This window comes from Lynx rufus, unplaced genomic scaffold (genome assembly GCF_022079265.1).
Source record: "Lynx rufus isolate CCGP_SWC_20201006 ecotype Redwood Valley unplaced genomic scaffold, mLynRuf1.p SCAF_5, whole genome shotgun sequence".
In the NCBI taxonomy this organism is placed as follows: domain Eukaryota; kingdom Metazoa; phylum Chordata; class Mammalia; order Carnivora; family Felidae; genus Lynx; species Lynx rufus.
In genome coordinates this window covers 458664-471488 of record NW_025814867.1, presented here as the reverse complement: position 1 = coordinate 471488, position 12825 = coordinate 458664, and the positions used below count along the sequence as shown (strand labels likewise).

Here is a 12825-nt window from a genome sequence, read left to right as displayed (position 1 = left end):
CTAAATAAATGCATCTGCAATATGGTACATATTGTAAATAGGACTAACTTTTTGTAAAAGCAAACAGGGCAAGTATGTGAGAAAGGGAGGGGATGTAAAACTTTTAAAAACATGTAAAGTAAAACAGTAGTAACTTTGATGGAGTATTTTCAAAATATTGCAAAAAGTCAGACAAACCACTTTGAGTTGTTTTTTTTCATTATTTTTGAAAATATAGATTAAGTTGGGAGTTTTATTTTTTTATCAAGTCAGCAAGCAATTTGTCTTGGTGCAGTTTTGGGTATAATTTCTGATTCCTTCAAATGCTTTCTTACCTGATTATGGTATTTTTTTACAATTAACACAGAAAGAAAATTTATTTAATTTTCTAGGTGTTCCAGAAGCCCCTAGGGTTGATGCTACCCCATAGATACTGCAAATTTCATTTTAATACATTACGTGGCTGTGAGCGATCACAATGCAAGTTTGCTCATGTGCCTGAGCAAGGGGATGAAAAGGTAAAATATGTAAAGTCTTTGAAGTAGAGATTGTTTTCAGATTATCTCAGTTATATATTTTAAGTCAGATTTTCATTAACCCCTAATAGCATAGATGAGCTTTGTCTGGTTTTGTGCTTTAAATAAATCATCCAATCTGTATTCTTTTGTTTCTGGCTTCTTTTTGCTCAATATTTTTGAGATTCATCTATATTTTTTTATTTAATTATAAACATTTCTTTCTCATTGTAATATTGAATATTCCATTTTGTGAGTATATCAAAATTTATTTTATTGATAAATATTACTTTTGATTCATTGGATTTCTGAATTTGGGAATTACAGTAGTGATGTTATCAGTGTTCTTTCGTGTGTCTCTTGGTGAACATATGTGTACTTTCTGATGGGTTATACTTAAAACTGGAATTGCTGAGTCATAGGATCTGCATATATTCAACGTTAGTTGATAGTACCAAACAGATTTCCAAGGTGGTCTGCCCAATTACACTTTTTCACCAGCAATGTCTGAGAGTTCAGCTTGCTTCGTAGCGTTACCAGCTCTTGGTATTTTAATTATAGCCATTCTAGTGAGTGGGGAGTGATGTCTTCCTTGATGACTTACGAAGCTGAGCATCTTTCAAAATCATTATTGGACACTTGGATACACTCTTTTTGGAAATCTCTAAATATTTTGCCTATATTCTATGGGATTGTCTTTTTCTTATATACCTTAAGAATTCTTTATATATTCTGGGTATAAGTTATTTATTGAGTATGTGTATAGCAGATAACTTTTACTACTGTAAAGGTTGCCTTTTCACCCTCTTAAGGTGTCTTTTGGTAAACAGAACTTCTTAATTTCTACGTAGTCCGATTCTGTCGATCCTTTTACGGTGTTAACTTTTTGCATCCTGTTGGAGAAATCTTTGCCAAGATCATGAAGATGTTCTCTTATATTTTTTCCTTTAAAAGGTCTGTTGTTGGGGCGCCTGGGTGGCGCAGTCGGTTAAGCGTCCGACTTCAGCCAGGTCACGATCTCACGGTCCGTGAGTTCGAGCCCCGCGTCGGGCTCTGGGCTGATGGCTCAGAGCCTGGAGCCTGTTTCCGATTCTGTGTCTCCCTCTCTCTCTGCCCCTCTCCCGTTCATGCTCTGTCTCTCTCTCTGTCCCAAAAATAAATAAACGTTGAAAAAAAAAAAAAAAAAAAGGTCTGTTGTTTTATCTTGGCATTTAGAACACAAAGCCACCTGGAATTGATTTTTGGTTTTCATGTGAAAACAAGGTCAAGATAAATATTTTTTCCGCATGAGGATCCCTTTGTAAGCCAACACCATTTACTTAAAAAAAAACATCCTTTTCCCCTGTTGCACTTCAGGGTCACTGTGTCATAAATCAGCTAATTATATATGAGTGGGTCTGTTTCTAGGCTCTTTGTTCTAATCCATTGGTCAATGTGTTTATCCTTGAGTCAGTAAATGGCTATTTTTTAAATGACCTAAATAAGTTTTTTTTTAATTTTGAATATTCAGGAATTTCCTTCCCTCCCCAATTGCTTGCTAATCTTGCTATTTCCTTGACTATTTCTTTGTCAGAACATCTGTAAAATTAAGTTTTTATAGTGAGTTCAGTACATATTTCAAATCTGTGAGTTAACCAACATCAGTTTTTTTATTCCATTGCTTTAAGTTCACTTTGAGAATAAGCAGAAAGATAGGATTGAAATTTTGTCTTCTTTATGAAATATAAAAAGGTAACGTTATATTTTTCATTACTTGTAGGTTTGTATGGATGTGTTTAAGAAATATATAAGCATCAACGAGCTGTGTTTGCTACAACGTGCAGGTATGAGACAGGGATGATTACTATAAATTCAAGAATGTGAGTATTTCAAGCAATGTGCAATTGTATCTTACAGTTTGAAAGTAAATTCAATACTTGTAAGTATGAAAACTGAATGCCTTAGAGTGGCTCTATTGGTGTTACAAATGATTAAAAATAAGTATGGCATTTTGGTTACTAAAAAATTATAATCCACCTAGCACTATCATTTTCTAAAACCAAATTGCATGACATAGATAGAAATTTTATGTATGTGTGTAAGACAAAAATATAACATAGATAATTGGCTTAAAATCTTTCTGAAGGGATGTTTCAGAAACTAGATCTTCCCTACGTCTTTATCCTTCTCTTTTAACACTTACCCCTTGAGGCCGATGCACCATCCATACTGAGTTCTGTTCAGTTCCCTAAGCAGGACAGGCTGTGTTATAATATCAGAGCCACTGCTGTCCCTGCTGTCTATCTGGGATGCCTTTCTTTCATCCATCTTCCCCACAGCAAAGACCTATTTATCTCGCAAGTTTTAGTCACAGGAAATAGGATTACCTCCTCTGTCAGCCGTTATCTGACTCTACTGCCTCATCCCATTCTCTGTCACCGTCTCCCCCTACTACACCTTGAGTGTCAAGAGGAAGGGACCAAGCTTATTTATATTTGTCACGCTGACACAGCCACCCAAGCCACATAGTATCATGGTAATAGAACATGTTAGCTGCATATTCATCAGCTTGAAATCTCATTTGGTTAAAAACAAAATTTCTGACAAGTTTATTATTTGTTTTGCTGAGTGACATCATCTCCCCAAGGATTAAAGGAAGCGTCTGAGGGAACTGCTATGACTGAACTTACTCTTACAGTAAGGAGGAAGTAGGCAAGGGAGAAGTAATAGGAGCCTATATAGAGAATGTACCCATCACCCAGGCATTGATGGGAGAAGCTGCATGATTAGATGTCAATGAACATGTATATTCCAGAAATAATTCTGTAGCATGAGATGTGGAAGAAAAGTGGATGACATGAAAAAAAAAAAAAACAGGAAGACTCCCAAAATTGTAATTCTGATTGTGTAAACATCTAGTGTATCAGGAGAAATATATTTGAATTTAGTTTTAAAACAACAAATATAGGGATGGGTGGTGGCGTCTGTGCACGGAGGAGGTGGAGGAGGCCCCTGGCAGCCGCTTCTTGCCCCTGAGCCAGTGCCAAGCGGTGTAGAGCTGGGGCAGGACCCGGAGCCGAGCCGGCTGGGCAGGCTCTGACTCCCTGCCACGGCCCAGAACTTCCATTGGGTGGACATCGACAAGTTTGATGAGAACAGGTTCCTGGGCAAGCAGGAGGAGGCAGCGGTGGCCAGACCATGCCCGGACCCTGGTGAGGCGGATGGCCTTCTGCAGCAAGGGGGCGTGCTTCGAGCATTCCGTTCAGCCTTGCAGAACTGTCCCATCAACACCAAGAATCAGGCCGTGAAGGAACGGTCCCAGAGCATGGTGCTGAAAGTACTTACAGATTTTAAGAGCAGAGCAATTGAGCAGGCTGTGCATTCACTGGACAGAAATGGCATTGACTTGCCAATCAAGTACATTTATAAAGGGTTTGAGAAGCCCACAGAAAACAGCAGCGCAGTGTTACCCCAATGGCATGAAAAGGCATTAGCAGTAGGAGGACTAGGCTCCATTATGAGTTCTCACAGCAAGAAAGACTTTAAAAAGAAAAAAAAAAGGACTCCTCTTATCTTGAGAAGAATTTTGGATGCACAGGCTGATGAAGAAGGGATTGACACTGGACCATCTTCCTAGGAATTCCCAGCTAAACTATTTCAGGACATGCATCCGCTGAAGTGTATTTTATTTTCAAGGTGGAGGGAGAAGTCGTCTGTTTCTTAAATCCTTTGTAGGATCTGATAGTCTATGCCTTTGTCCGCAAGTAACACAGAACTGATGTTGCAACTGCCTCCTGGAGTGGCTGGCGCATCTTGGCCAGGTGTCCATGTGTGCTCTGCCTGTTTAAAATGGAGGAGGGACTATCTGAGCAGGTACAGATCCAAGGGCTGTGGTAAAAGGCAGAGCCTTGTTTTTTTGAAGTAGTAAAACTTCCAGGATTTGTACAGACATCCCTGGGAAGATGGGGCTCTCTTGGGTTCATTGTAAAGTGCCTGCTGCATCAATAAAGCTCTTGGCTTATTAGAATGTAAAAAAGATAATAATAATTAACAAATAAATAAAAATCAACAAATACAGAGAACAAAAATAAAGACCTATAATGAATGAAAGTTGGTAAGAACCTGTGGAAATTATGTTTGGTGTGAAAACAGAAACTTAGATCAGTGGAACAGAATAGATAGCTCAGAATAGAACTAATGTTACATATAAAGAATTTTAATATTTAGAAAGACCAGAGAGTTTGGTAAGGGAAGACTCATTTAATGAATGATGTTAGGATAACTAGATACCATTTTAGAAAGAGAAACGAATACCACAGGTATAAGGTGTAGGTCTAACTGCTCAGGCTCTACAGAGAACCTACATTGGTACACAGGGGAAGTTACCGAGTGGGTAGGACTCCTCATCCCCTATTTATCCATAGGTCCTCTTTTATATATTTTATATTTGATTTTACACATAAAATTCTCTTTCTGGAAGCAATTTTTGAATGTTTTACTTAGAAATAATTTCAAATTTCCAGGAAGTTGCAAAACTTAAAATAATACAAAGAATACCCACATATCCTTACTTTAATGTTTGCACTCATTCTCTCTATCCCCCTCTCCTTCTCTCCTTATGTGCATGTGTGTGCATGTGTGTGGTATACATGCACACACAACATTTTTTTCCCTGAACCATACAAAAGTAGGTTACATGCATCATGGCTTTTTACTCCTAAATACTTCAGTGTATATTTCCTAAAAACAGGATATCCTCTTATGTAACCATGGCACATTTATCAACTCAGTAAATTTAACATTGGGTACAATACTTTTGTCTAATCTACATTTGTATTCAAATTCTGTCAGTTAACCCATAATGTTCTTACATCATTTTCCCCTCCAGATCAGGATCAGTCATTACATTTAGTTGTTCTCTTTATGCTCCTTTATTATAGAACACTGCCATTGTCTTTCTTTGATGTGTGTGTGTGTGTGTGTGTGTGTGTGTGTGTGTGTGTGTATGTATCTGTCTTCCCACCTAGATAACAACTGCACTGGCAGAATCTGGTACAACTGTTTTAGAACTCCAGAGTCTATTGAAGGTTTGCAACTTCTATGAGAAGACTTGAGGGATAAATTGGAGTTAATTTCAGTCCGTTTCAGCTCTTAGCACAGTAACAACTGCCCATGCCTCATCAGAGCCATTTAATGGGCAGCTGCACATGACTTCCTGGAGCAGTTTGCACACAGCTTGTGAGAGCCAGAGTGGGGAAGAAAGATGCTGTCCCCCAGATTATCAGGAATCTACACTCAGATTGCTGCTTCTAATCACAGGTGCAAAAGGTTGGGCAGCTCTTATTGCACTTTTCCCCATTGTTGCAAGCGCCTCTCCTTCCTGCTAGTGACTTCCAGAGGATTTAAAGAGCTAGCAACCTTTTTTTTTTATCCTCCCTTTCAATTTTCTCTTTTTTCCTTTACGGGAACAATTAGAGGCTAGGATATTCAAAAACAACTGCTGTATCCATTTATGGAGAAAACTGAAAAGTGACTATGCATGGGAAAGGCTCAGAAAAGACCTGAGTATACCTTAAGTTCACACATTATATAGTAATAAAAGTTTCAATATAGTAAGAAGATATAATAGTTATAAACATTTATATACCTAAAGACAGACGATCAAAATCTATAAAGCAAAAATTGACAGAATTAGAGACAGTTTTCCAATAATAGAGATTTCAGTATCCAATTCACAATAATGTATTGAGCAACCTGATAAAAGAGCCCTTGACACAACATACCAAATAGGTCTAACAGACATATACAGAATATTCTACCCAATAACAATAGCATACACATTCTTTTTGTGAACACATAGGACATTTTCCAGGATAGACAATATGTTAGGCCACAAATTAAGTCTCAACAGATTTGAAAGATACATATTGCACAAAGTGTCTTCTGTGACTGCAATAGGATAAAATTAGAAATCAGTAACAGAAGGAAAACTGGAAAATTCCCAAAATGGTGGAAGTTGAACAGGTATATCAAAGGAGAAATTAGAAAAAACTTAGAGACAAATGAAGATGAAGCAGAACATACCAAAACGTATGGGATGCAGTGAACGTGCTGCTAAGAAGGAAGTTTAAGGCTTTAAAGGCTTACATTAAGAAACAAGAAAGATCTTAAATCAACAACCTACCTTTACAACTTAAGAAACTAGAGAAAGAAAAACAAACTAAACCCAAAGCTAGCAGAAGGAAGGAAATGATAAAACTTACAGCAGAGATAAAGGGAATAGAGAATAGAAAAACAATGAGAAAGAAAATCAGTGAAACTGAAAGTTGGTTCTTAAACCATCAAAATGAACAAACCTTTAGCTAGATTGACTAAGAAAAAAGGAATATTCAAGTTACTAAAATAAAAACTGAAAGACATTAATGATTCTACAGAAAATAAAAACAATTATAGGGGCGCCTGGGTGGCGCAGTCGGTTAAGCGTCCGACTTCAGCCAGGTCACGATCTCGCCGTCCGTGAGTTCGAGCCCCGCGTCGGGCTCTGGGCTGATGGCTCAGAGCCTGGAGCCTGTTTCCGATTCTGTGTCTCCCTCTCTCTCTGCCCCTCCCCCGTTCATGCTCTGTCTCTCTCTGTCCCAAAAATAAATAAAAACGTGGAAAGAAAAAAAAAATTAAAAAAAAAACAATTATAAAAGAATACTATGAATAATTGTACACAAAACTAGATGAACGAATTCCTAGAAACCCAAAACCTGCCAAGACTAAGTGATGTCAAAGTCCAAATAGACCTATAACTAGTAAAGGGATTAAATCAGTAATCAGAAGGCTCCTGACATAATCCCTGCACCCAATGGCTTCATTTGTGAGTTTTACCAAACATTTAGGAAAGAGCTAATACCAGGACGCCTGGGTGGCTCAATCAGTTAAGCAGCTGACTTCAGCTCAGGTCATGATCTGGTGGTTTGTGGGTTCAAGCCGTGCATCAGGCTCTCTGCTGTCAGCACAGAGCCCGCTTTGGATCCCCGGTCTCCCTCTCCTTCTCTCACCACGTGTGCACTTTCTCTCTCTCTCTCTCTCAAAATAAATAAGTGTATAGAAAAAAAAGAACCAATAGCAGTTATTCTCAATCTTTCCCAGAAAGTTGAAGAGGAGGGAACACGTGCTTACTCATTCTATGAGGTTGAGTTAGTCATTATTTTGACAGCGAGCAAAGCAAAGACACTAAAGAAAACTACAAATCAGTATCCTTTATGAAACTGATAAAAATTCCTCAACAGAATACTAGCAGACCAAAGTCAGCAGCACATTCAGAGGATTATACACCATGACCAAGTGGGATTTTATTCTTGGAATTGCAAGGATAGTTCAACATACAAAATCAAAGTAATACACCACATTAACAGAATGAAAGAGAAAAACCACATATTCCTTTCAATTGATGCAGAAAAAGCATGTGGTAAAATTCAACATTCTTTCATGATAAAAACACTCCAAAAAACTGGGAATAAGAGGAGACTGATGTAAAAGCTGTATAAGTTTCTCCCACTATCTGAAAGTAAAGTGTTCTTAGGAAACCTTTCATAAGCCAAAGTGACAAAGTGGAGAAGCAGTTACCATTTTGTAGAAGTGAAAATCCTCTTTAAGTTTCTCTGTTAGTGAAAATAGGTACAGGCATACCTCAGAGATGTTGTGAGTTCTGTTCCAGACCACTGCAATAAAATGAATATAGAAAAAATAAGTCAGATGATTTTTTTGTTTCCTGGTAAATATAACATTTATATATTATAGTCTGTTAAGTGTGTAATAGGAAAAAACAATGTGCATATGAACCTTAGTTAAACTTTATTGCTAAAAAATTCTAACCATCATCTAAGCCCTCCATTAGTCCTAAACACTGATCACAGGTCACCACAACAGACGTAATAATGAAAAAGTTTGAAATATTTCAAGAATTACCAAAAGGTGACACACAGACATGAAATGAGCAAGTGCTATCGGAAAAATTGTGCCAATAGGTTTACTTGATGTAGGGTTCCCACAAATCTTTAATTTGTAAAAAAATGCAGTGTCTGCAAAGTACAGTAAAGCAAAGTACAATAAAACAAGGTAGGCACACTAAGCTAGGACTTTCATAAAAGTAAAGCAGATAAAGCAAACTTACAGAGAATGAGGGAAACCTGTATATAAAAAACCTATTGCAAATATCATGCTCAATGGTGAAAGACTGAAAACTCTTTCCCTTAAGATCAGGAACAAAGGCAAGGATACCTACTTTCATCACTTCTGTTCAGCATAGTCTAGCCAGAGTAATTAGGCAAGGCAAGGAAATGAAATGCATCCGTTTTGGAAAGGAAGAAGTAAAATTATCTCTGCTTGCAAGTGATACGATCTTATATGTAGAAGTACTAAAAATTTGACACCAAAAAAAAAAAAAAACCCCTATAAGAACTAAAATATGAATTCAGCAAAGTAGGATATAGAATCAACATGCAAAAATCAGTTGCATTTTTGAGCAATCTGAAAAGGAAACTATAAAAACATTTCAATTACAACAGCATCAAAAATAATAAAATATTTAGGAGTTAACCAAGGAAGTGAAAGCCTTGTCTAATGAAATCTACAAAGCATTGCTGAAATTAAAGAAGGCCTAAACTAGTGGAAACACATTCCATGTTCACAGACTGGAAGACTTAATATTGTTAAAATTCAGCGCAGTCCCTATCAAAATCCCAATGACATTTGTCTGCAGAAATAGAAAAACCTATATATTATAAGGAATACCAAAACAATTTTTTTATTTTCATTTTTTTCAAGTTTTTTTAAAAATTTATTATTTAAATTCAAGTTAGTTAACATAGTATTGATTTACTGGTGTAGTATTCGTTTCCAGAGTAGAACCCAGTGATTCATCACTTATATACAGCACCCAGAGCTCAATCCAACAAGTGCCCTCGTTAATACCCATTACCTATTTAGCCCATCACCCCACACAGCTCGCCTCCAGCAACCCTCAGATTGTTCTTTCTATTTAGGAGTCTCTTATGGTTTACCTCCCTCTCTGTTTTTATCTTATTTTTCTTTCCCTTCCCTTATGTTCATCTGTTTTGTTTCCTAAACTCCGCATATCGAAGAGCAATCTTGAAAAAGAAAAAAACTTGAGGAATCAAACTTCTGACTTGAAAGCTTCCTACAAAGCTACAGTAATCAAAAACTGTAGTACTGGCATAAAGACATAAAACCAATGGAATAGAATAGAAAGCCCAAACATAAACCCTCATGGATATGGTCAAATGATTTTAGACAGTGGTGCCAATACTACTTCATGGGGAAAGGATAGTTTTTTTCAACAAATGGTGCTGGGAATGCTGGCTATCCAACATGCAAAAGAATAAAATTAAACCCTTACCTAACACTATATACAAAAATTAATTCAAAATGGATCAAAGACCTTAATGTACAAAATGTACAAAAATAAAGCTCTTGGAAGTCTTAAGGACAAAGGCTCCACAGTATTGGTTTCACAGTAATTTCTCAGGTATGACACCAAAAACACAGACAACAAAAGAAAAATAAACAAATTGGACTTTATGAAAATTTTAAAAATTTGTGCATTAACATACAGTATCTAAAGTAAAACAGCAGCCCACAGAATGGGAGAAGATATTGGCAAATCATATATCTAACAATGGATTAGTATCTAGAATATATAGAGAACTCCTAAAACTCAACAGCAAAAAAAAGCAACCTGATTGAAAAATAGGTAAAGTACTTCAATATACGTTTTTCCCAAGAAGATGTACAAATGGCCAATAAGCACATAAAAAGATGCTTAACATCATTAGGGAAGGGCACATAAAACTACATGTGACACCACCTCACACCCATTAGGATGGTTACTATCAAATAAAATGTTAGGATATATAGAAATTGGAAATCTTGTGCACCGTTGGTGAGAATGTAAAATAGTACACACACTATAGAAAATAGTATGGCAGTTCTTCAGAAACTTAAAAATAGAATTACCATATGACCCAGCAATTCTTCTAGGTATATACGCAAAAGAACTAACAGCAGGGTCTCAAAAGATACTTGTACAGTCATGTTCATAACAGCATTATTTATAATAGCTAAAATGTAAAGAAACCCAAGTATTCATGACAGATTAATAGATTAGGAAAATGTGGTATATACATACAGAATATTATTCAGCCTTAAAAAGAGGAAATTCTAACACATGCTACAACATGGATGGATGAACCTTGAGGTCATTATGCTAAGTGAAGTCAGTCCATCACAAAGAGACAAATACTGTGTGATTCTATTTATGTGACGTAGTTCGAGTAGTCAAAATCATAGAGACAGAAAGTGAGTGGTGGTTGTGGGGGGCTAGGAGGAGGTGAAAAGGGAGAATTATCGTTTAATGAGTGTAGAGTTTCAGTTTTATAAGATGAAAAAATTTCATGGAGATGGATGAACATTTTGAATGTATTTAATACCACTGAACGGTACACTTCAAAATAATGAAGATGGTGGGGTGCCTGGGTTGGTTGGGGCTCAGTTGGTTAAGCGTCTGACTTTGGCTCAGGTCATGATCTCATGGTTTGTGAGTTCAAGCCCTGCATTGGGCCCTGTGCTGACAGCTCGAAGCCTGGAGCCTGCTTCTGATTCTGTGTCTCCCTTTCTCTCTCTGCCCCTCCACTGCTCACAGTGAGACTCACTCTGAGTCTTTCTCTCTGTCTCAAAAATAAATAAACATTAAAAAATAATGAAGATGGTAAATTTTATATTATGTGTATTTTATCACAATGAAAAATTGGGGGGGGGGGCAAGCAATGTAGCAGGTTGTGTCAAAAGCCATCACAATTTTTAAACTTTTGTCATCCAACAGTTTAACCAGGAGAGATTATTTTAAAAAGAGAAGTTATATTAATATTTTAAAATTTAAAAGTAGTTCATGACAAAAGAAGGAGGGCTTCATGTCATTTAGTGGACTACTTAAACATTAACAAATTTTTTCCAACTATCTTTTTTTTTTAGTTTATTTATTTTGAGAGAGAGTGCCCATGTTCCCAAGGGCGGTGGGGCAGATGGGGATGGTGTTGGTGAGGAGAGAGAGCAGAGGAGAGAGAGAAAATGCCAAGAATTATCAATCACCTCTCCATACCTCGGAGCCTGACACAGAGCTCGATCCAACAAACTGTGAAATCATAACCTGAGCAGAAATCACGAATCGGACGCTTAACTGAGCCACCCAGGCACCCCTCTTTTTTTAAACATGCAGTTCCAGTTTTATTAATAAATGATAATAGCAAGCACTCTGAATTTCCCATGTTACCTGCTAAGAAGGCAACTATGCAGATACTGCAAAATGAATATCAGGAAGAACTCATCTGTATGTGCCCAGGAAAAACAGTTGTATATAAAGACGCTTTAAGAAAACCTGAATGTTGGGGCACCTGGGTGGCTCAGTCAGTTAAACATCTGATTTTGGCTTAGGTCATAATCTCATGGTTCCTGGGTTGGAGCCCCACGGCAGTCTCTGTGCTCATGGCTCAGAGCCCGGAGCTACTTCAGATTCTGTCTCCCTCTCTCTCTGCCCCTCCCCCTCCCTCCCTCTCTCTCTCTCTCTCTCTCTCTCTCTCTCTCTCTCTCTCTCAAAAATAAACATTAAGAAAAAATTTTTTTTTAAAAAAGAAAACCTGAATGTTATTATATTGTATTAAGGTTGTTAAAGGTTATTGTAACTTCAACAATTATTTTTTCTTATTATGCTATTGAACTTTATCAGTAGTTATTGACTTTCCCAAGCATCACCAAGTGATCCAGATAGTAATAAGTATTTTGGGCAGAAATAATTACATAAAAGTAAAGCCCAAAGTAATTTTTATTAAGGCAGTTTCAGCTAAGGTGTATAGATTTTGACCTATGAAATTTTGAAATTGGGAAAAAATAATGAATGAATGATCCCTAAAATTAATGGGGAAAATTTGTAATGGTTAAGTGTTGTATAGAAAATAGATTAAGGAATTGACATTAAGAAGTTACTTTGTCAAAGGAAATTAATCTGTACTTTTTAGTAGAATGTTCATAATCATAAACTGGAATAAAAAAACTATCCTTAGGATTAACATGTTGGTGGGGTTAAAATGACATTCTTGTGTGTGTCAGAATAGTCTACATCCACCCCCAATTACACAGTTTCTCGTACATGACTAGGCCAGGCCTGAAGACTCCCCGAGAGCATGGCTCCCTCAGAGTTCATATTGAGACCATGGTATATGAGGTAACTTCGACATATTTCGTGTGGTTAGCACATTGAGTTAGCTCCCGGTCTAGTGCCTAATATGCCTCG

The 12825-nt window shown here is 37.0% G+C and overlaps 1 protein-coding gene and 1 pseudogene across 1 annotated transcript in view; both read left to right on the top strand.

Moving 5' to 3' along the window:
- Positions 1-12825, top strand: part of TOPAZ1 (testis and ovary specific TOPAZ 1) — a 101001-nt gene that overhangs the window by 35423 nt on the left and 52753 nt on the right. The window contains exons 8-9 of the mRNA XM_047100321.1: positions 372-497; positions 2254-2317. Coding sequence (XP_046956277.1) covers positions 372-497; positions 2254-2317 — 190 coding nt within the window. The remainder of the gene's footprint in view (positions 1-371; positions 498-2253; positions 2318-12825) is intronic.
- Positions 3150-4051, top strand: LOC124526046 (actin-related protein 2/3 complex subunit 5-like protein; annotated as a pseudogene).